Source organism: Coffea eugenioides, chromosome 7 (assembly GCF_003713205.1).
Source record: "Coffea eugenioides isolate CCC68of chromosome 7, Ceug_1.0, whole genome shotgun sequence".
Lineage (NCBI taxonomy): Eukaryota > Viridiplantae > Streptophyta > Magnoliopsida > Gentianales > Rubiaceae > Coffea > Coffea eugenioides.
This window is the reverse complement of record NC_040041.1, coordinates 37,212,367-37,237,411: the sequence shown is the minus strand read 5'-3', so window position 1 is coordinate 37,237,411 and position 25,045 is coordinate 37,212,367. Positions and strand designations below refer to the sequence as shown.

The 25,045-nt window shown below is 34.4% G+C and overlaps 2 protein-coding genes across 4 annotated transcripts; both read left to right on the top strand.

Annotated features, from left to right (window-relative positions):
* The first annotated feature begins 1,870 nt into the window (after nucleotides 1–1,870).
* Nucleotides 1,871–3,951, top strand: LOC113777339. The gene is made up of 2 exons (XM_027322372.1): nucleotides 1,871–2,250; nucleotides 2,709–3,951. Exons 1-2 carry the CDS (start codon nucleotides 1,871–1,873, stop codon nucleotides 3,949–3,951), a joined length of 1,623 nt encoding a protein of 540 aa, XP_027178173.1.
* A 2,023-nt stretch (nucleotides 3,952–5,974) lies between these two features.
* Nucleotides 5,975–11,595, top strand: LOC113777558 (putative late blight resistance protein homolog R1B-16). 3 transcript variants are annotated; one of them, XM_027322679.1, is made up of 2 exons: nucleotides 5,975–9,730; nucleotides 10,760–11,018. In XM_027322679.1, exon 1 carries the CDS (start codon nucleotides 8,121–8,123, stop codon nucleotides 9,654–9,656), a length of 1,536 nt encoding a protein of 511 aa, XP_027178480.1. In that variant the 5' UTR covers nucleotides 5,975–8,120; the 3' UTR covers nucleotides 9,657–9,730; nucleotides 10,760–11,018. The 3 variants fall into 2 exon arrangements, with proteins under 3 accessions (XP_027178481.1, XP_027178480.1, XP_027178482.1); XM_027322680.1 differs by lacking the exon at nucleotides 10,760–11,018 and adding an exon at nucleotides 11,420–11,595.
* Nucleotides 11,596–25,045: the final 13,450 nt, after the last annotated feature.

Genomic DNA, 25,045 nt, shown 5'->3' with positions numbered 1-25,045 from the left:
TTTGAATATGCAAATAATTGCCTTCAAGAAAGTTTATCCGTTACTTCAACAACATTCTGCTTGAGTCCAGATTAGTTAGTTTTTTCTCTGTTAGGTAACGCACTATTATTTCAACAGTACGTACGATTCCTAATTTTACTTATTCAGAAAAATTTCAAGAGTTGGATAGTAAGGAAGATGTAACGGACAACGTTCCTTACTTGGCCTACAGTTTATAGTAAAGAATAAGGACTTATTTCAAGAATATGTCTAACTTCAACAACTCTTTTCAATTGTGTGACTTACTTCAAGAATTATATGAGGTAATTCAAGTAAGGGACAACGTTCCTTACTTGGTCTAAAGTTTCGAATAAAGAATAAGACTTATTTTAAGAAATTGACTTACTTCAACAAATCTTTTAAGAATTCATGACTTACTTGAAGAAGATGTAAGGTAATTGAAGTAAGGGACAAGAAAAGAGCAACTTTTGGAAGGAAAATAGCAACTTTTAGGTATGATGGTCATTTTTAGAGCAACTTTTAGGTAGGGAATATGACTTACTTCAACAACTCTTTTCAAGAATATGACTTACTTCAACAATTCTTTTCAAGAATATGACTTACTTGAAGAAGATGTAAGATTCTTTTTCTTATGTAAGATGCAAAATTTCTTCTTGATCCCTCAACTTGTTGGCTATAAATTGGTTGGCGGATAGCCTCGACTTATTTCAAGAAGTTATCCTCTTATCTTACCGAAAATCGCATGTAATAGATTTTTGCCTAATTTTGGTCCATGTACATGTTGAGTTTTATATTTCCTGCTCAATATAGGCAAATTAAGATTGGTCTTGAATGATATCACGACCTCCTTTTTTTTTTCAGATTCACGCCCGACACAGTTGCACAGATTACACGAAATGGAGTATGATGGTTATGTGAATGGTGGGGACTCATCTGATGATTCGGACGACGAGAAGCTCATGTTGGCCTTCGCTACCTTTATCCTTGCTGGATTGACCTTATTCGACCCGTACATCAACTCAGGGCAGCGGCGAAGAATTCGAGATGGTGTACAGTCGGGTGCTCAATATGTTATACAGCTGATAAACGGCCATCGAGACAGAATATTTGACAACCTTCGAATGGAAGATCCCCTTTTCCTCCAATTGTGTGACTTGTTGGTTCAGAGGGGCTATTGGGTGGCCCACCCGACACAACGGGTAGGGATTCATGAGTCCGTTGCTATATGCCTGCTATGTTTGAGTCATAATGAGCGACATAGGATGCTTGCCGAGAGATTCCAACATTCTCCCGAGACAACGGACCACCATCTACGACGCTGCCTTAGATCTCTCGTTCGATTGGGACGCGACCTAGTCCGACCGGTGGATTATCACATAACCCATCCAAGAATACAAAACAGTGCTTTGTTCTGGCCCTGGTTTAAGGTTATGAGCTACTCTGTGAAATTACTATTTCATTATGCCTAACAGCTGTGACCAACTTATGGGAAGATTTTTTTTTTTATTATTAGGATTGCGTTGGAGCGATTGACGGAACACACGTTTCGGCCTGATGTACAGCCGAAGACAGGGAACGTTACCGGAACAGGCATGGTAGCTTATCACAAAACGTTCTAGCCGTGTGTGATCACAACATGAGATTCACTTATGTCAGGGTAGGGTGGGAGGGTAGCGCACACGATTCTAGAATCTTACAAGAAGTCATACAAGATCCTAATTGTGCCTTTCCGTGGCCACCAGTAGATTAGTCTAGATTAAATCACATAATTCCTTTCCTCATTGCGTCTTCAATGAGTTTTAAATATAATTTCATTATACCAGGGAAGTATTATGCGGTGGACGCGGCTTACTAGAATATCACAGGACTCATGGCTCCATTTAAAGGTGCACGGGGAATCGCGCAAGAGCGGGCAATGAGGACACTCTTCAACAAACGGCATGCATCGTTAAGAAACATTATAGAACGCACGTTTGGCGTCTTGAAGAAGTGGTTTCCAATATTTAAGGGCCCCACGCAGAAGCATATGATGGCTACTCAAAATAATATTGTCCTGGCTTGTTGTGCCTTGCACAACTTCATACCCGAGTATGTTCCAAATGATGCATATTTTGTTGAAGAAGAAGCAGATATAGCATTAGCAGATAACATAAACCCCTTCAACCCAATGCCCGCAGCACAAGCTCCAGATATGTCGGCTGTAGGAATTGCTGAATGGAATGAAAGTAGGAAAGCAATAGCTGATATGATGTACTATCATCAACACCAGTAGAACATCTTCTGTCATTATTTGTTCAGATAGTACGCCCAATAAATTGTACGCTTATGTCTCATCTATGTATTAAAAAATTGATAATTGTTTAAGTGCAAATGGCATTCAGTATTTTAAACACAGAGGGAAAAAAAATTAAATGTTATTTTTCAAAAATAGTGAATCCAATGATGGAGCCAAGGGGGGCAGAAAGGGGCCATGGCCCCCCCTAAGTTTTGAGAATTTTAATTCATAATATATAAATATGTGTGTAAAATAAAATTGGCCCCTCCTAAATTTTTACAATTTTAGTTTATATTATGAGAGTTGATATATATATATATATATATATATATATAGATATATATGAATTAGTCTTCTTTGAATGGAACGGCTTGCAAGTTTTAATTTGCCATGAATGTCCATATGCCTGTTACATTCATTGTTTGGCTCATAGGCTTCAATTTGCTTTAGTTGCAGCTTCTAGAGAAGTAGCTTCTGTTCACCAATTCTTCTCCAATTTAGTTTTCATTATCAACATTGTTACTATATCTAGCAAATGTAATGATAATGATGAATTAAAGGAGGCTCAAGCAATTGAAGTTGCTACTAAGATTGCTAATGGTGAACTTGAAACTGGAAGGGAGCTTAATCAAATTGGCACTTTAAAACGAGTTGGAGATACTCGTTGGGGTTCTCATTTGGATTCTATTTCTAGTTTACTGAAAATGTTCAATCCTACTTGTATGGTTTTAAGTAACATTGCAGTAGATGGAGGTTCATACTCTCAACGTGGAGATGCAAATTTTGTTTTGAATCAGTTGTTATCTTTTAAGTTTGTTTTCACTTTGCATCTTATGAAAGACATTGTGGAAATTACTCATCTTTTTTGTATAGCATTGCAACATAAATCTCAAGATATTTTGAATGCAATGTATCTTGTCTCAAGCACAACAAAGCTACTGAAGAATTTTCGAGATTCGGGATGGGATGATTTCTTGGTGACAGTTAAATTATTTTTTGAGCAACATCAAATTGATATCCCATGTATGAATGCTCAATATATTGCAAGACGTGGTAGATCTCGAAATCATCATGATGAGATTAATGTGGAGCATTATTATCAAATGGATATATTTCTTGCAACAATTGATTATCAATTGCAAGAATTACATAGCAGGTTTAATGATCATACCGTGGAATTGTTTGTTTTGAACACTGCTTTAGATCCTAGAAATGGATTTATGCTGTTCAAGATTGATGATATTTGTAAACTTGCAAAGAAGTTCTATCCGAATGATTTTATGGAGCAAGAACTAGTGCATCTAAGAATAGAACTTCAACATTTTGAACTCGACATTCCAAATCATCCTGAATTGCAAGAATTATTTGGTATTCATGAGTTATGTCAAGACTTGGTGAACACAAGAAAATCAGTGATATATTCTCTTATTGATAGATTGATTAGACTTGTTCTTACTCTTCCTGTATCAACTGCAATTACAGAGTGTGCATTTTCAATTATGAAAATAATCCAGACAAAGCTCCAAAACGAGATGGAAGATAATTTCTTGAATGATTGTCTAACTGTGTATATAGAAAAGGAAGTTACTAAAAAATTTAGCAGTGATTCAATCATAGATGAATTTAGTTCTAGGAAAGAGCGTAGAGCTCAATTTACTTCTAAGAAAAGATGTTGAAATTTCAAAGTATCTTAACATAACTTTTATCTTTTTTCAATTGAAAATAGTTACATTTATATTACATGGTTATATATATATATATATATATATATATATATATATATATTGCATAGGTGACATATTGGAGCATCTTCTCATAATGTGCAAATTGGATGGTTTGTAATGTTATAAGATATTTAATCAAAGGTTATCTTTTTTGTTAATTTTTGTTATGACTGTACCACATATTTATGAATAGACGTATCTTTATAATTAAATTTAATATTTGATATTTTTAGATGTCATATATTTAAATAGAAGAAAATTATTTTGAACATAATATATTAAGATAATTTATTAGGAAAAAATTTTGGCTCCAAAAAAAAAAATTCCTGGCTCCGTCACTGAGTGAATCCATACACGCTTGTTTTTCAAAAACACTCTGTTTTTGAAAAATAACTAATCCAAACAACATTGATTGTTTTCCAATAAATGAATAGTGCTGTTTTTGTAAAATACCCCCAAAAACACATATCCAAACGGAGCCTTTGTATTTTCGTTGAAATCATCATCTTCCTCCGGATGTTCCCCTTTTTTGACCTTAAACTTTTGAATGAGTAAGTGCAACATAGCATATTCACAAGATCACTGGCTTCATCATACTCACAAGATCACTGGTGCAAGTAGCTACTGCCAGAAGTTTCATTTTCTCTCAAGTATGTGCTGAATTCTGTATTTTTTTAATTTAATGTTTTTTTTAAAACGTAGCTTCACCACATAAATGAAATTTCTGCAGATTCAACAGATCACCTGTTCCCAGAGTATTAATTCATTCTCGCCAAAGTAAGTGCTGAATTTCTTTTTCTTTTTTTTTCACACATTATTTTTGGTTGAAGCATATATGGCTTCCATGTGTTCTTGGCATTTCTGCTGCTAGTATTCTAGAGGGTGATGAATGTATTCTTCCACTTAATGGTTGAAATATTTTTGGTTGAAATATATATGACATTCCTTTTGCATATTCACTTAGGCCTGGGGTGTACAATTTCCGTTTAGTAAAGCAATTTCTTCCCAATCTCATAGTACGGAAAGAAACACGAGGAAATTAAGGATGAAATAGGAGGAAAATCCAGCTTTTATTAGTTGACTCAGCATTAGATAAAGAAATTTTGATATGAATGCATGTATTGGTAAAATTACTGTAGTAATTATGTGAACGCGTTTCATGTGATATGATATGATATGATGAGTAACTATGAAATTAATATGAAAAAAAACTATGAGATTGATATGTTTCTTCACCTCCACAAGGTTTATTTTACGAGTAGGTTGTTATTGTTTCTCAGTGGATGTGGAAAACAAAAATGAAAAAAAAATTGATTTAGATGGTTTACTTCAGGTGTTAAACTTCAACAAACTCTATACTTAATTATCTATCTATATTACGTGTAATAATTTGTCATACAATTGACGAGAGAAATAATTAATTATCCAGAGTAATTGATGCAGAAACCATTACATGAATGTTATAATCTCACTGCTCTTGTGACTGCAAATTTGAGTTTGAAATGGGAGAAATCTTACTTCAATTTGGTCATAACAAAAGTAAGCTACCGAATTGGTACACACGTGCCTACTAACAGTGGACCGGTTTGGTCTTTCAAGGGACAAAGATTATAACTTCTCTCTTGATCTTGGAACTACTGAAGTTGCTGGGAAAGTGTGGTCTCACTTATTTATTCTTTTTATTACTTCAGAAGTTCTGCTGCACCATACCTTCTGTGAAAAGAAGATACCATAATGGAGATCCCCTCCAGGAGGAGTAGCAACGGTTGCTTTGATTTTACTTTAGATGATTATCTGCAGTCGGATCACATCTCCTGCAGCAGTAGCACTAGCTGCTTTGATCTTGCTTTAGATTGTCTAGCCAAGTTTGACAAGTTCTACTTTTACTGGGACATCAAAAACCTGAAGAAAAGGGTAAGATTATTGAAAACCTTTTATCTATGTGTCAAAAAGTGTTGGAGGAGGAGGAGGAACTGTGAAGCGCTTTTGGAGCATGATCAGGAGGACAAGGGTAATATTATGTCTGAGAGTTTGAGACTTAATATTATTTGCTCCAGAATTCAAGATGTGGCTATCAGGATGGTTCAGGATCTTCAGTCTGCTTATCTTCTATACAAACATTCTGGTGAGTCAGGTCCTGACATCTTACAAAGTGCGCTAACCAGATCCAGGAAAAATATCATGTTGTTTCTTGAGACAGATATCAAGAAATCATACATCATCATCTTCTCCGACTATTACTCACTGGGAGATCCTCAACTAGTCATGGATCTTATTTCGTTCCTTTTAGAGACTCTAGAGGATCTTTTCAATTTAAACGGGAGAAGCTAATGGATACCATTAGACAGAAGCTAATGCTCTTAAGGAATCTCATTGGCTTTGTGACAATGCGAGGTGTTGAGTCTACTCAATTGATAGATCTCTTAACTCTTGTGGCCATTGTGGCAGCACGCCTGATTTCTGTTTGTCGGTTTGACAGAGGTGATGAACAAGTGTTCAATCAAATGGAATCTGAAATTTCTCTGCTGATACACGAGAAGATAAATGCTCATGACCCTCAAGTCCGAGAAACTTACATACAGGTCCTGATGGCTTCAAAGAATCAATCAAGATTATCTGCTTTAGTCCATGAGGAGAATGAGTATCCAGTGGTAGCCCAATTTATTGATTCTCTCCAAGACTATCTTGTGGATCTACTAGGATCTTATGCAAGTTTTCAGGTATCAGTGAAGGACCAAATGCTAAAACTCCATTGGGGAGTAAGCTGCCTGAGAATCCTTCTTAAACAGGGGGAGAAACTAGGTGATGAAATAAAGGATCTTATTGGAGTTATGGTCTGTGATACAGGAATTATGATCTTCTCTATTTTTGTCAATGAAATCAAAGAAGGCTTGCCCAAGGAAACAGAGCTTGGGCTGTTTCATTTTCACAATGTTCTCAAGTGTATGATGGCAGAGGTTGCACACAATTATCCACTAACATCACCATATTCATCATCTAATTATCCTAGATCCAATGAGTTGGGCTGTATGGATTTTTTCCTAGAAAATCTCAAGGAACTACCAAGGTGTGATGAGGCTGAGAATTCAATTGTCTTCCCATTGGATAGAATCCAAATGGTCCAGGAAGATCTCATATTCTTGAGATCTTTCCTGGAGAATATCAAGGATCAGCGCTATCATGATGGAAAACTTCAAGCTTTCTGGAGTCATGTTATGGAGGCTACTTACAAGGCAGAGTTACTGATTGACTCAACACTTATTGGTGATAAATGTGAAGATTCTTTGGATGCTGTTGCTAGAGATATCAATCTTCTGAAGATTGAGAGCCTAGAGATCCATAATGGTCAACCGCAGAGAGTTAACAAGATATCCACTCACATACCACCACAACTTATTGCTGCCATACACAATAAAGATCTGGTGGGTCATGAGGACGAGGCAAGAATTATCATTCTTCGACTTATGAGAGGATCAATGCAGTTGGATGTTGTTCCCATCGTGGGTATGGCTGGGGTTGGTAAGATCACATTAGCCAATAAAGTTTATACTGCTGCTTCAGTCAGGTCACATTTCCATGTTTGTGGCTGGTGTTGTGTTTCTCAAGCGTATAGCATGCACGGTTTGTTAGTTCAACTTTTGTGTAGTATTTCTTCTAAGAGCTCTGACAAATATCTTGAGATGGATGAAAAAAATTTGGCTGATACGCTAATGCAAGTTTTGATGAGAACTAGATATCTCCTTGTTTTGGATGATTTGTGAGATGTTGAGGCATGGAATTTGTTGGAAAGATTATTTCCGAATGATGCCAATGGAAGCAGGATTCTCTTTACCAGTAGATTTCAGGATTTGTCTTTGCAAATCAAACATGCTAGCGTGTCTTTCCATCTCCGCTATCTTACTGATGAAGAGAGTTGGACCTTGCTACAAAAAAAGCTATTTGGTAAAGAAGGTTGTCCTCCAAAATTAAGAGAAGTGGGATTTCAAATAGCAAAAGCTTGCAGCGGCTTACCCCTTACAGTTGTCCTTGTTGCTGGAATTCTAGCTAATACTGAGCAAAATAGGTGGGAAGAAGTTGCAAAAAGTCTTCTAAGTCCCATTGTCCTTGACAGTGAATACATCATGAAGACACTTGAGATGAGTTATAGTCACTTACTGGATTATTTGAATCCACGCCTTCTATACTTTGCTGCATTTCAAGAAGATGAGGTTATTAATGTCCGAAGATTGTTATGGCTTTGGATCTCTGAAGGATTCGTGCAACTGACTGAAGGAAAAAGGTTAGAGGAAGTGGCTTACGACTACTTGATGGCTCTAATTAATAGCAGTTTAGTTATAGTTACCAGACAAAGAACTATGGGTGGTGCCAAAGCCTGCCAAATTCATGATTTGGTACATGAGTTTTGTGTGGAAAAAGCCAAAGAACAAGGTTTTCTGCATATTATTGATAGTTGGATAGACCCTTTTAGTCTTACTAGACCATGCAACCACCACCGAGTTTGTGTTCACAATACCAGGGAATTGAAGACTTGGGAGTCGATGCTAATTTTTCCCAATTTGCGCTGTTTGATCTTGTTTGGACGCGATCACTTTGAAGAGGAGGATTTGGGGATTTTGTTACCTAAACTTCTTAGAGTGTTAGATTTGGGGGATTTGAACTTTCGTAAATCATTTCCCATGGAAGTAGTGCTGCTGGTTCACTTAAGATACCTGGTGCTTAATAAAGTAACATTGATCCCATCTGCAATAGCCAACCTCTCAAGGTTAGAAACTCATATTGTAAAATATCCGTTTACCGAAATTGTTCTGCCGGATACTATTTGGAAGATTAGGACATTGAGTTATCTACGTACTACACATAGGACTCGTGGTTTCATTTTTACAGATGGAAATCTTGAAGTATCCCCATATTTAGATCATTTAGACACTTTAAACCTTGCCATTGATCCCTCCTCTCAAAGCTTGCAAAAGATCCTGACAAAGTTACCAAGCATCCGCAGGCTGAAATGTATGAGACCCTACAAGTCAAGAGAAGCTACCAGAAATTGCAACGAGATTCTTGTGTTTGACTGTATGAGTCAACTAGAATCACTTCACTTGATTGATTTTCAGGGATATGGATTTAAATTCCCGTTGAATTTGAAGAAGTTGGCTCTTTCACGGAATAGTCAGCCATGGAATGAAATCTCGACAATTGGAATGTTGCCCAATCTTGAAGTGCTTAAATTACTCGAGGACTCCTTTGTCGGAGAAGAATGGGAAATGAAAGAAGGGGAGTTCCTTAACCTCCGAGTCTTGGAACTGTCCTGCTTGGACATTGGCAACTGGACTGCATCTTCTGATCATTTTCCCCATCTTGAGAAATTGGCTGTGCACCAGTGTAAGAAGCTGGAAGAGATCCCTTTTTGTCTTGGGGAATGCCTAACTCTTGAAATTATTGAAGTGAAAGGGTGTCGCAAGTCTGTCACATATTCTGTAAAGCAAATTCAGCAAGAACAGATGGATATGGAAAATGAGGTTCTAAAGATCATAATTGGAGATCGCTATGAAGAAGAGTCGAATTCCTCAGAAGCAGAGTCAATTCTCTCAGAAGAAGAGTCAAATTTCACAGAAGTAGAGTCAATTCCCTCAGAAGCAGAGGAGATTTCCTCAGGATGAGAGTTTATTTCCTCTCATCGCACTTGATCTGTGTGGGAGTGAACGTACAGTGGGATTCCAGTCATCAGGTTCAGGTAAAATTGTATTTGCATATGCTGATTCAATTCAATTATATAATGATTCAATGTCTCTTTTTCAGCTGTTTATATGTTGAATCAGTTCATTGATATTTTAATTCATTTATATCTCAAAGCAATTTCTGGAGGCCTCCAAATTCTTCTGTTTGAACCCGATGATGCTATATACTTTCTGATTGCCGTGGCAAACACACTCACGCACAATCTGTTTCAATATTGAATAATGTTTGTTTAAGGATTTATAACCCAAATTTGTGAAATCCTCTTCCATGCATATATGCGAGATACACTTTTCTGCTCCCACTTTGTGTATCTAAGTAATACAGGAGTGTAAGTTGCTTCTGTTTTTCCTCAGTAAAAACCATAACTCAACTGATTGATATGTTGAAACATACTGTAGTTCGTGTTACTTTTCAAAAAGGAAAGGCATAGGACCCAGTTGTAAAATTGTGTCAATACTTGACCTTTATAAGTTGCATAACATTGTTATATGAGAAGCATGTGTCATTGAAATAGCTTTAAATATCTGAAAACATGTCTTTCTTCACTGCAATATGCTGAAGTACAAACATTTTTATTCTTCACTATGCAATATTTTTGAAGTCTGGAGGAAACCATTTTTCTTAAACATTTTTATGTTGTTTCATGTTTTATTTTCCATTTTAAGTGGTAAATTGCTCGAACTGATCAAAATGACAAATCAGAGAAACCAGATGACCTTTTTTGTTGGATGTTCTGTATACCTCTTCATTCAACTGATGTAATACTGCAATTATTCCTTCTTCCAGAGCAGATTTGGTGTAAAGATTGAAGCATTCATGTCTCTTCTTGATTTGGTGTAGATATAGTTGTATGCGTATGTTAAATTAGTTCAATGGTATATAATTACTCATGTCACTTCTTCATCTGTACATACGTTGAATCAATTGGATGATATAATAACTCATGTTTATTAAAGCAATTTCTGGAGCTTCCAAATTATTTGGTTTGAAATTGATGCAGCTGTATTACTTTTTGTCATTGCAGGAGCAAGCACAGTCATGCATTCTATCAATCCAACATTATATCCATCATAATCTGTTTGTAAAATATACGCCATGTTCTTCTCTGGTTTGATGTTTATTAGTGTTTATACTTTATGATCCATCATAATCTGTTTGTAAAATGTTCTACATGTTCTTTTCTGGTTAGATGTTGATCTTCTTCAATGCTGCTACGGATTGAAATGATCCTCAAAACCACCAGACAAAAAGCATGTATGCGAGATTTACTTTTCTTTTCCTTTCATGTGTTTCCTAAGACAATCTTGAGATTTTGACTTGCTTCTGTTTATCTTAGATAAAACTCTCACGCAACAAATACTTAGTGTAGACCCAAAAAAAAAAAAGATGTAATTTGTGTTACTTTTTAATAGAGAAAGTGCATAGTAACAAAATGGTAAATTTGTGTGAACGTGATTATATTTTCATGTGTAACAAGATCTGGCGAACGAATACAAAGGTCAAACATTTTGTCATTGAGGAATAAAAGGAGGATATTTATTAGCCGTACATGTTTCTTTGCATTCTTCAACTTAGCAATCATTTTTCGGAAGTCTAAAGAGAGTAATTTTTCTTGGACTCTTTTCTACGCTGTTTTATCTTTTATTTTCCGATTAATGTGATTAATTGTTCAAAGTTCAAACAGGTAAAAATGACAAATCAAAGAAGCTGGATGACGTTTTCTGCTGAGCAATCCATATACTTCTTCATTTTACTGATTTAGCACTTCAGCTTTTGCAGAGAGGATCTCGTTAATTTTTAATGCACTCTGACCTCACGTGTCAAAATTCTATCTTTAAGAAAATAGTTTTGATGAATGTGATCTCCCCTCCATATTATTTTTAAAAGATCAGATTGCTTTTCAGATATTCCATGCAAATACCATGTAACTTGTTTAATATTAGGAGATTTAGGGTCTGTTTGTTTGGGTGGAAAACATTTTCCAGAAAACATTTTCCACGTTTTCCAATGTTTGGTAACCAAATAATTGGGGAAAATAATTTCAGACGGAAAATAAATTACATCCATCGATGGAAAATAACTTCCTTAGCCTCTCTTGTGAAGTTATTTTCCGCAGCCTTCCTTTCAGCCTCGCAAGGCTTACTTGACAATACCTTTCATTCCTGGCATCTCATCAGGTAAACTACTCCGGCATCTCTCTCTCTCTCTCTCTGTCTCCGTCTCTCTCTCTCTTTCTCTCTCTCTCTCTCCCCTCTCTCTCATTTTTTTTCCCTTTCATTCCCGAAGAACCCCCATTCCCGTTTCCTCCGGCGTCGGTCCTCAGTGGCGATCACCTCCTCCGGCGACACTATCTCGTCTTCATTACAGGTTTTTTTAACTCTCAATTTCTCGTCTTCACGCACAAACACCTTCACTGCGTCTGTATGTACAGTTGCACACAAATTTCCTTTGTTTCCTTTCGAAGTTGGATTTGAATGAATTTTTGTGGGTTGCTTTTGTTTTAGTTTGTTCTTACCTGATTAGGGTTACATTTGGTTTGATTGATGCTAATGAATCAATTTGGCTGCTGAATTTTGGGGGTTTTGTGATTCTAGGAATCTGATTATTAATTTCACTGGCTTTTCTCTATTGGGAACTTGAACTTGCAATTCCGACTATCCTTAAAGATTTGGGGTGGAGAGTTGCTTGAAATTGTGTTAAATATGTTACAGATAATTTCTTCATGCAGAATATGAGATTATTTTTACCCGTTAAAAAGTTGATGGTAGGCTATAAGTGTTAATATACAAAGTATTAGTGTTAAAGTGTTATTGAGGTCCAACTTCAGGGGAGAAAGTGTTATTAATTGAATAATGCAACATTGCCATGAGAATGATTTTGATTAATCTCATTTATTGCAAAGGAGAAATTGCAAAGTGTCTACTTTTACAGCAAAAGTGTGAGAAAATGTGGGTGCTGAACCCTGTCAGATTTGCAAGGGAACATATATCCTAATTTTGATCTTGAGTGTTCCAGTAAAGTTGTTTCCTGAAGTGTCCAGCATTATTTAATTAGTCACCATTTGTATTTGTAATTGTTGATTTGACTCTACTTGTAGTGGATTTAATCAAATAATGGTATTAGAACTATTGGATTCAAAAGAAAAGCACATTGGTAGACTTACTTCCCAACGAACTTTTTTTTTTTTTTTTCCAAAAGAAAAGCACATCGGTAGACCAAGTGCTAGCCTATTCCTTTTGAACACAAGCAGGGCAGCTTCCCAAGTCATGAGATTCCAAGACACTTCTGTCTGCTATGTTTCTAATTTACCAACTACAGTCTCCAGTCCATCCTTCCACCTCTAACCCCGGCCACAATGCACCAACCAACTTCTTGGCAGCTTGGAGAAGTGGCAGCTGCTTTGAACAAAATTAGTGCAAACAAGCTTGATGTTAACCAACTACATGAAGAGATTTATGAAGATAGAAGGCTATAGCGAAGAATTTCTGGACTTGGTATTCGAGCATTTGGTGCAAAATGAGAAGCTAGGAAAAGCATTTATGGCGAAGAGTCAAAGACTTCGTTTGATTTCTCTTGAGAGGTTCAAGAAAGATTGGGGCGTCGAATAAAGTACGTGAACTGAATTATGCAATTGCCTTGTCATAATAATTAGTTTGTAGGATTCTACACGCTTATGGTAATGTGTTTATAATGAAGCCTGTTATTTGCTTGCTTTTTCTTGTTTGTTTAGCTGATCCAGAATGATATTCTTCTTTTTTAAGACTCTGTAATAATGGTTATATAATAGTCGAGGATTTATGGAGTGTTGAGATTGAAAATTATGGTTCTAATACGGATTGTCGAAAGTCTGAGAGCCCCAAGGTCGTTCTTGTCTCTCTGTCTGATTTTTGTTTGTTGCGTGCAAGCTTTTTGCTAGAAGCTTGTTGGTAGGTGAAGGTGGTGTTTGCAATTTTCTTCATTTTGTTACTCAGAATGGTTGCCTAGTATTCCATTTAAGTGCTCATTGGTAATTCCATCAGAGAAGTTATTATTTGGTAACTTAATTCTGAGTGCTGTCATGGTGGCTTTGGGATGGCGCAATGGAAATTTCTGCTTGTTTAATTGTAATTATTATTTTGGTGGCTTTGGGATATGGCTTTATTTTTATGAAAAGTCACTTACCCGTCTGTGTTTTACATTTTGCAGAGGGTGATGCTGTATATATGAAGATGGCTATCATGTGTTTGGCCTTATTAGAGCCAGGAAAGAGATTGCATGTGTTAACTTTAGTTTGAGTAATTAGTTGGGTAGTTTAGCCCATTTCTCTTGTAATCAGATATGCAGGGCTGATGTTTCATTGTCTAATTATCAAATTTGGTTGGATTCTTGGAATTGTATTACGAGTGTGACACTTATTATGGATGCTAGAATTGCTAATTATCTTATGATGCAGGTTGTATAATACAGCTAGTTTTCGTTTGATTTTTAACTCTTCTTTCCCAACCAATTCATTAGTAACATAAATAATTTCATTTAAGAATTCACGGTGTAATATGAATAAATATTTTATAGAAATGATTATATGATTATAATGGATAGAAACTAAAATTAACTTGTAATGAAATAAATGTTTTGAGCGTAGAAAAATATTTGCAACATATCAGAAAATATTTCATTGACAAACCAAACACCGGAAAATTATGAAAAAAGGAATTTGGAAAATATTTTCACTTAATAACCAAACACTGGAAAATTATGGGGAAGAAAGTGATTTTTCAGGAAAATAACTTCGATGGAAAATATTTTCCCTAGGAAAATATTTTCAGTCCAACCAAACGGACCCTTAGAAAATAGAGAAAACCATATTCTGGCACAACCAAAGTCCACATGGAAACAATTACATGAATTTTATTTTTTTACCCTTCCACTCCTCTATAGACCTAACTGTGGGCACCGGATTCGATTTCTAAACTTGACAATCAAGTACACTCCGAAAACTTCTCTTGACTATTGGGTCAACCCAAATGGTTCGAAGACTATTGGATGGCAAAAAAAAAAAAGAATTGTTGCTATGGGAGCCGACATTATCTTTCTTCCATTCCAATGATCGTAATCCAAAATTCCAAGTAGCGTTTCCAATGTTTTGTTTTCCAAATTGAGGAAACAAATGAATTTTGAACAAAGGAATTGGAATACAGGTTGGACTGAGAGATTAAGAATAAGCTACTGGAAGTCTGGATGATGCACTGCTGGAGTGGACTTTGAATAAAAACTAAATTGGTGACTTCATATCACCTAATTTTATAAGTTAAAAACTTGGCTTTTAATATGAATTTGAAATCCAAAGGAAATAAAATTCTGTCCAAATTGCCAATGAAATTTGGACCTGTAATATGAAATTTCAATCTACCCAATGTAGGAACACACCTTATAGAAGTCCTACAACAGTTATTCAAAATGACATTTTAAAAAGTACTCATTTCGACGATTAGTTCATGTATATTTCTATGTAGAAAAAGAAATCGTTACGCTCCCCAAGATTAATAGGATTACAATTCATCATCTGAAAATCATGTAGACATGCAGTAGAAAAAGATATCACAAGATTTGTCGGTATAGGCTATTATTAGAAGAAAAAATTATGATTGCATTATAAATACATTTTTTCAATTATGTTTTTATTGAATGACTTTTCATTTAAATACATCAAATAACAAAAAGTGTTAAAAGGTTATTTCAAAAAACATTTTCAAATAATTTCATATCAAAACTCACCTACTTGTTAGTAATCTTCCATCCAAACACACTTCTTGAGTGAACGTTAAGATGATTATAAATGTATTTGGCTAATGGGGGTGCTACTTCTTGAGTGAACACACCTTATACACTTCTTGTTTGTTTGGGCTTTCTTTCATTTTTGAATGTCCGATTTTGTGCTTTGACATGTGTTAAACTTGATTTTGACACCTACCTTGACTATCAATAAAAAAATTAATGATTTGAACTAATATTTTACAAGAAAAATGATTTAGGATAGGTATCTTGTCAAATGGAAAAAGGAGAAAAACAAATCAAAAAAGATTGAGAAGCAATAATGCCTGTCGGATGAAAAGATCAAATGCATAGCACAATATCGGACTTTCAACAATCAATGATTATTTACCAGACTTGTCGGTAGTGTTTTCAGAATCGGACCGGATCGGCCGGTTGGATCATGAACCGGACATGTTACCGGTTCGGTCTAGTGTTAAAGCCGCAAAGTAATAAAAAATCGTTGAAAATCGTTTGAACCGTTAAAAACCGTTCGAACGTAAACCGGCGATTTTTTAAAATTTTCAAATATGTACCCAAATTTCAAACCAATAATAAGAATGGAGCTCTTGGGATTTGAACCTAGGTCTTCACAATCACAACAAAGGCTTGCTACTACTGGACCACGTTCACAGGACAAACTTTTTCTTGTGTACAATTCTACTTATCTTAAGTTAAAAACTAAAATCTAATTAAACAAAAGGAAACCCTAGCACTAAGACACGGACACCAAACAAAGCCTTTTGCTTTTGCTTCCCTTATCCTCGATTCTCTGTCTCTGCTTCTTCTCCTTTTTTTTTTCATTTTTTCCTTTGTAACCTTTCCACCTCCAAATCAAATACCCATAACAAAATCTTTCTCAAGTCTTCCCCATTATCATCAAATCATAATCTTAGTTGATTTATAAGCAAGTTGGAAGCTTCAACTTTCATAAGAGTTTTTTCATTTTGATGAGTTTAATTTTTTTCCCTTTCAAGATTTTTGTTTTCTATTTCTATTTGCAAATGATTCAGTACAAATATTTGAAAAATTTTATCAAAAGAAAAATTTCAACTAGTCCATGACAAAGATGCTGTTTGTCTTGTGAAAATTGTATTATCTACTATTATAATTTTACAATTTTTTGGAGTTTCATGTATAACTTTTAGAAAATTTATTATTATCTCAATTTAAATTTAGTTTTAAATTATGTTGGTAAATGCATTTTAGGGACTTAAGTTATCAATAATCATGTTAGACTGTACATCAGCTATCAAATTCAAGTGTAGAGTGTAGACCCATGAAATACTTAGCATTGAAGTTACAAAAAAAAAAAGAAAGAACCGATGACTGATCGAACCGCGAACCGACCTCCTTTCCGATTCACTGGCCGGTCCGAGTTTAAAAACATTGCCTGTCAGGCGATAAATACAACTATAGGATGTCCGAAAGACAAAGCTAAACATGACACACCGATCGGACACTCGTCTCCCAATTGGCCATCCGACACAAATAAAGATGGAAATTCAAACATTCGGTTTCTGTCAGATGCAAGACTGTTGGACGCAGCATTAAAGGATCGACCATCCAAAATGAAAAATTCACTTGAAAGCCATCGGACGATGACTCAAGAATCGGATGTCCGACGGGCTTAACATCTAGTTTCTTCACCATTTAATGCTTGACCGTTGAAACTCATTTTAACACCAATTTTCTCCACCTATATAAGGTGCAATGGTTGGAACTTGTAATAATTTTTGTCTACATTGAATACAAGTCCTCAAGAGTAAATTTAGTTAAAAAATACTCTATCTCTCTCCTTGTATTTAATTGTATCTTGTATAATTTTTCAATTGTGAGTGATCATTCAATTTGTAGTCTTGTGACGGTTGAATTGGACAAGTTGTAAAACATTTTGCCTCAACCAAAGGGAGTTTGGGGTGAGCATGGAATGCGCCTTCCATTGTACATGATTGGTTTGCTTCACCAAATTGAAGAAACTCAATAGTGGACTCAACTCCAAATTTGTGTCAAAACTTGGGAGTGTATTTGGTTTGTTTAACTCTTTCCTAATTCTAAGAGCTCCTTTCATTATTTGCTTGCGTGATTTTAAATTGGTTCATTTTGTTCAAATTTCTTGATTGTTGCTTGAGAAACTTGTGTGATCACTTAGACAACTTGGAAAATTTAAATTAAGCTAAAGTGCGTTTAATTTTGAATTGCTTTATAATCAACCTAATTCATTCCCTTTTTAAGTTGCTCAGGCCTTATAACTTATATTATAATTTCTTCTAGTTTTTGATATAGCTTTTGTTTTTTTCTTCTTGTATTTCGTATATTTCCCCCTTTTTATGTTCGATAAAAAGAAAGTTATAAAATTAACAAAATAGGATATTATCTATAAAAAAACAATTAAGAAAGAATATAAAAATTTGAAGAAATTTAGGTTTTAGTAATAATTTTGGCATTTACAGATTACTTTACGTACGGATGTATAGATGCGGTCCACAAACTTACAAAGTCTTCATGGACCACTATGAAAGCATCACATAGCGTAACTAGCTCTTTTAAGAGGTAATTAATTACTTTACCAAGTCTTGTCTTGGCAATATAAAGCTTGAGGTCTTCTGTTATGCAGTTCTATGTCACAGTTTGTTACGCAACTTCTTAAAGTGACAAGTATCCGATCAAGAGCGAGGATTTAAAACTTGAATTATTATTTATTATTGCATAGGACATGTGTCAATCAAATAGATAGTATAACAAAAAGGTTGTACGACATTATAACATTCGTTTACTACATGCTGGTAATGTCAATTTTGGTTTTTCTTTTTCCGAATGCTTTTAAGTTTCAGTTCCAAGAACCTAAAAAGGATTAGTTCACTTATCATATTACATTGTTACCGTACAACATTTCTTTACTTTTCAATTATAGATTCACTTAATTTACAAAATCTCTCAGCAAAAACACACCACCGATGTGCAATGTACGTTCTCAAATACTTTTATTAATTAAACATACAAATTATTGCGGCCTTGCTGAACCAAATAGTTATAAATTTAAGCTCGATTTAGTAACTTGATCAAATTTTAGTTACTTGTTAGAGACCTAGAAAGTTTACCGCAACATTTCTTGGCAATTAAAACAAGAAATTTTGAAAAATACCTACCTGATCATTTTAAGGTAATTTACAACTAATCTCCTAATATAGATACCTTAATTCTCACTTTATCCTAACTTTTTTTTTTTGGGTGATAAACTCGTCTTTTTTTTTTTGTCTTATAATAACTCTATTACCACTAAAATACAAATTTGGTCCAAAATCTAAATTTTGAAAAATGTATATACAATATTTTTTTTTCTCAGGTGATGTGTTAGAGCCATAGAACTCAATCAATTACACTTTTATTTTGAAGTACATTTTACGATAATTTGTAATAAGAATCATAATCTGGCGGAAGCTTAATACCTTATCAGGATGCTTCTTGTTCAACATAGAGCTTGTGCTTTGCCGACTTTTTTCCATCACTTTCTCATCTATCAACACCACTTTCTCCTATGAGGACTAACTCCACTTGGCACTCCCAAATTTGTATCCCTTTTCCACCTTACACCTCAAAATTTAATTTTGGATGCTTTACATCCTAAACTTTAAACACTTTGTATCGTAAATTATCAAATTTATAGCGTTTAAATCCAATCAATAACAATGTTAACAAAATTAACGCTATAAAGGACCCTATAAATCAATAATAATATTCTAAACCTGATTAAAATGAGTCAAGGTATTACTGTTAGAACAAAACGATACATTTTCATTAGTTTACACCGTTCTTTTATCTGTTAATTTTGTTAATGATATAAGTAATTGGGATCATAAAAATCAATGGTAATGTGTTGAAAATGGTCAAAATGAGTCAAGGGATCATAGCTAGAACAAAATGGTATATTATCATCAGTTTTTATCTTGTTAATTCTACTAACATTGTCATTGATTGGATTTAAATGGAACAAACTTAAGAGTTTAGAATGCAAAATATCCAAAATTAAGAGTTTAAAGTTCAAAATGTCCAAAATTAAAATTTATGATGCAAAGTAGAAAAGTAGTACAAGTTTGATTTTACCAAGTGGAGTTAATCCCACCAATAATGCAGCCAATAGCATAGATCACTTCTCTAATTGTCTCAACTCAACAACTACTTAAACATGTCAGTATTCTCCTTAAAAAGAATATCACTATTCCAATAATGCAGCAGAGTAGATTTAGACCCTCCAATAATGCAACCAATGATAAAGCTCAATAATATGGGGTCTTGTGATATTTATCACTATCAAGCTGCACCGCGCGTGCCCAAACAAAGAAAAAAGTGCCTCGCCGGACATGTATACATGAAAAAAGAGTCTTGATGGCAATGTGAGGCCGTTGTTAGAAAGTTATAGAAATTTGATGTTTGGACTATAAGTTTTTGTAATAGGCATGAGCACTAGTTAGACCCTAAATTGCATCTAACTTATTATCTAAATACACACAATCACAATTATTCCATTATCTGCATGTCAACACTTTTCCAGATTAAAACTCCTTTTTTAAAAACTAATACATGAGACCCCTCTTAACTACGGTCCATTGGGCACTAATTGATTTTTGATACACGACCAGTGTATATACTATCAGTATTGAATAAATGATAATTATGTAAAATTTAAATTTAAAATCTAACTTTACATATTTGTCATAAATTTAATGTTGATAGTATGTATGTCTCTGTATAGATACATATAGCTAACTAGCCAGATTTAGAGTTCAAAAAAGTTATTGCAGCTTGTGATTGCTTAGTTGATCTTCACCACTTGATGTTGTAAAAATATTCAACGTGAAAAATCCACTTATGATCATACCTCAAGCTTTCCTCTTTCTGTCATTCCAGTTTTCCAACTGTTTCCTCGCTCTATATATCCACCGGACAACAAATAAGAAGGTTATTTATGGTTTTTTCGCTTCAATTCCACACTTTAGTTTGCTACTTTACTTCTCATTTTTTCCTTTTCTTAAGCACATTTCTATCCTTAATATGCCAATTAAAATTGCTGTCGTGTTTCATGGATTGACAGTTGTTTACTTGACGCAATCTAGATTATTTTGACAAGTGAATAAAGAAAATCTATAAAAAAAAATACTTTTTAGTATTTATGCAACATAAATCAAAATGAATTCGTGTTAAAAAATGATGATAATGATGTGAAAAAAATGACGTAATTCAAGCATAAACAAAAAAAAAAAAAGAGAATAGAATAATCCAGGACAGCACATATTTCCATTCTCAGATACACATTTAAGATGCAAATACTCTCACGTATTAGTTGAGAGATTTTATAAGTCCAATCATCAATGTTACACATCAAGCGTAATATTTTGCTTCAACCTCTAATATGACACTGATCATGGTTAATGTGAAAACATTGAAGAAACAAAAGGTGAACGATAGGAAATCACTATTTTAAGAAAAGGGTGAGTAATTTTATGTACTTGGCCATCAAGTTTCAAATACATCATGCTAACTTTTTATACTTTTACATTTTTTTTTTATGGCAAACCCCGTACATGGGGGAGACTGACACCGCCCCTAAAATTTTATTAATAAATTAAATCAAGTGCCAAGGAGCGGGATATAGGCCCAAACCTCCAACATTACGGGTCCGTTTGTTTCGGGTGAAAATGTTTTCCAGGAAAATTTTTTCCTAATTTCCCGTGTTTGGTTGCACAAAAGTTACTGAAAACATTTTTCTATGTAAAATATTTTCACTCATCTTATGGAAAACAACTTCCCTTTCAAACTTAGTGAGGTTGTTTTCCGAAATGCATGCATCTCGCCTGTAGTATGTTCCAAACTTACTGAAAATATCTTATAGTATGTTCTTTTTTTTTTTAGTGTAAACAGGAGGATTCGAACCCAAGACCTCTTCCTTACACTCCCTCCCCCGTACCACCCAACCCAACCCAACCCTCCCCCTAGTATATTCAAAATAAAAAAAAAACCTCATCCTACTCATCCTATGCTAGTAATTAATTATGTATAATAGGGACATTCTTTTCTAGAGAAACTTTCAGCAGTGAGAGTGCAAGATATATGTCACAATAAGCATTGCATGTGATTGATATTTGACACTAAATGGCCAGCAATTTGTTTATTGCTTAAGGAGATATTTTTTATTCATATATACATTTCTCCAAGATTTTTTTAAGTTAAACAACGAGATAAATTTTCTTATTTTGCATGGGAAGAAGTATGTAGTTATAATGTATAGAAAATAAAGATAGAGATAAAAGTGAAAATATTTCAAAAGTTAAACAAACACCAGAAAAATGAAGTAAGAAAATATTTTCAATAAACTAACCAAACACCTGAAAATGATGAAAGGAAAATGATTTTCATAGAAAATTACTTCCACGAAAAATATTTTCCCAAGGAAAACATTTTACTTCCAATCAAACAGACCCTACATGAAAAACAAGACACAATAAATGATGAAAAAATAACAAGGTATGATGCACTAAAGTACATTTTGAAACTTAAAGTTGTGGTTTATATCTTCTTATAGGGCAATTGTATCATGCAAATGAATTGCAATTACATATGACATATCCAAAATGTAGGAAAGCTGAGTAAAAGGAAAAAATTTTCATGACATTTTGCCTTCGCAATATTTATGACTTTCCTTTTTTTTTAAACTCTTCATAATAATTACCTATAAACACTCTAGCAAGTTTTAAAAAAAAAAAAATCAGAAACTGCAAAAATGACGAGACTTTAATGTTTCAAAGAAAATTTCAGGAGGCACTAGAAATAGCAAATTGGGTCCGTTTGGATGATGTGTTTTTCCGGAAATTTGAATAAAACTTTAATATAGTTTATTATAGAATTTGTATAAAAACTTTTGTGTATTTGAATGTTTAGAGAATATGTGAAAAACTTTCATATTTTTATTTTTCTTTCTTTCTTCTTCTTCGTCCTTCTCCTTTCGCCTCCCCTAATCGCCACTAGCATTGTTGCCAGCACCTCATTCTCCCCACCATTTTATCTTCTTTTTTTTATTCTTTCTTTTCGTATTTCTCTTCCTCTCATCCTCTCTCTTTCCCCTCCTCCCTGCCTCCCTCCCTTCCTCCTCCTTTCCTCCCCACATATCCTCCTCCTTCCCCCCTTTCCCTGCCGCCCCCTCTCCCTTCTATCCCTTCACCTTGCCCCCTCCCCTTCCCTCTACCTGACAGCAAGAAAAAAAATTAACTCTTAAATCATTTAACCAAAAATATATAGAAAAAAGAACCAAAACAGGTTACTACTCCACATAAGCAAAAAAAAAAAAAAAAAAAATCAACCTTTTTATGACTAGATGACAAAAAAAAAAAAGCCCTCAAATCATTTAACCCAAAAAAAAGGACAAAAAGAAAAGAGCCAAAACGGATTACTACTCCACATGCATAAGAGAGAGCCAATTGCCACCAATCAAACAAAAAAAAAAAAAAGGTTACTAAAGTAAACAAGTTCAATAGTCCAAACTAAAAGAAGTATCATGCACAGTTGCAAAAAAGTAGGAATGTTACAAATGCTATGAGCCCGCTAAAATTTCTAAGTCTTTTGTTGTCATTTCTTCTTATCTCTTATTTCCATACTTTGGTGAGTATTTAACATATTTAAAAGTAATGACTGAGAAAGTTATATTCAGCGTATGTGGTGTTGTTATAATCCTTTGCCAAAAAAAAATCATGGTGGAGATATTATTATAACTTTCAATTGTGTTTTCTAAATAAGAAATTGAAAAAACCTTTAATATTGTGAAGGTCCTGCCCAAATAGCAGTAATTATTACTGAGGCCCACAGAGCGCCTCATGCTTCCGCATCCGCGGTAATGGGCGACAAAGGCTTGTCGAAAAACAAAAGAGAGCATCATTGTGGGGCAAGAACAGTGAAAAGCATAATCTTCGCAAAACAACCTCTCTGTTTTTTCGTTTTGTGGGCAAGAAAGTGAAGGCCTGCTACTGTGAACTATCTCGTCTCTGACTTTCACTTTCAGTGGTGACTCACACAAATCTGCTTGTATTGTTGTAGTATATTTTTCAAAGAAATCCCCCGAAAATTTGCATTTATTTTGATAAATTTTCTGAGATTAAACTACAGGAGTGAAGTAAGCAGCGGATTGTTAGGGTAGTGGCGAAGCTGCTTCCTGCCGGTTGCCGGAGCTTCTGCAGTCAATTTCTTCAAACAGAGCTGATTACGGTGCTCATCAGCAACAGGTATTTTTAAATCAAAAAAGAAAAAAAAAGAACCAGAATAAGTTAATCAGTTATTCCATTTCCCCTGCTCTTTATATTTTCTGTATGTTGAAGGAATCATCGGTTGAGTTGATTCATTTTGGAGTCTGAAAGATGATCTAACTCTGCTAATTTTGGTCTTGGTCTGGAATAAATCAGTATAGATGTAAAAATTATTTAATCAGACCGCGTGAATAATGTATAACTGTAAAAGTAATTATAGAAAAAAGCTTCTAAACTTTTTTTTTTTTTTTCTTAGGGCTCCTTCTCAATTAGAGGCAAATAGCTAATGATGCAATATTTTTTCTCTAAATAAATTTACTACCTTTTCGTACAAATTGGTATTAATTAAAAGCAGAAATTCTACAATTGAAACACCTTTAGATTTTCGCCTAGAATAAGTCAAATTAGATGGGCATCCTAACGCAGCAAATTTGGTAATCAAAATATAGATTTTCTAATTAAAGTATCTAATAAGAACTCATAGAAACGAAAGCTTAAACTGAAGTGCCTCGTATGTTTTCTAGCTTTCTGACTTGGAAATTTGATAAATGTATCCGGTAGAGAAATTTGATAAATGTGTTGCTAAATGTCTATAGTAATGACTTGGGGAACTTTTTTCAGCCCAAGAATAGCCAATTTTAGATTACTCTTAAGAAGTTCAACACCTTGATAGATAGAGTAATAGATTAGATAAAATAAAAAAGTCAAATTTAGATAATTGTATAAAAATCTCATAACACTTAAATTCTATAATCTCTCCATTACTCTGCCAAATTAACTTTTAAATGGAACTTCATCAATTTAATTGTAATGACATGCACATACTAACTTATCTCACATACATTTGCCACAAAGGATGAAAAAAACATTTAAAGAATAATCAATTTAATTGTAGGATTGATTTTCATTTTTCATAGCAAGTCTCCTGTCTTCAACCAGAAATTGCACGCAAGAATCCTTGTAGTTCTTTCTTCTTTCACTAATGATTGCAATCTTCCCAAATTAGCCGATTATTATTATTTTTTTTTGGTCGGCAACGGTAGATGTCCTATAACCTAATCTAGGGGAAAGGGGGTAAGGGGAGATGGTCAACTAAGACCAGCCACATATTGTGGCAAATTTGAGGGAAGCAGGGGTTCTACCCCTGACCTCCAGCATCACCAAAGAGGGTGATGACCATTGGATCAAATGGCCAGTAGCAAATTAGCCGATTAAGAAATTAGGAATAC

Excerpts from the sequence above, each read along its gene's own strand:
- LOC113777558 (XM_027322680.1), top strand. The coding sequence starts at position 8,121 with ATGAAGACACTTGAGATGAGTTATAGTCACTTACTGGATTATTTGAAT.
- LOC113777339 (XM_027322372.1), top strand. The coding sequence starts at position 1,871 with ATGGCTCCATTTAAAGGTGCACGGGGAATCGCGCAAGAGCGGGCAATG. Across the intron at positions 2,251-2,708 it reads AAAGCAATAGCTGATATGAT|GCTTCAATTTGCTTTAGTTG; the intron begins GTACTATCATCA and ends TTTGGCTCATAG.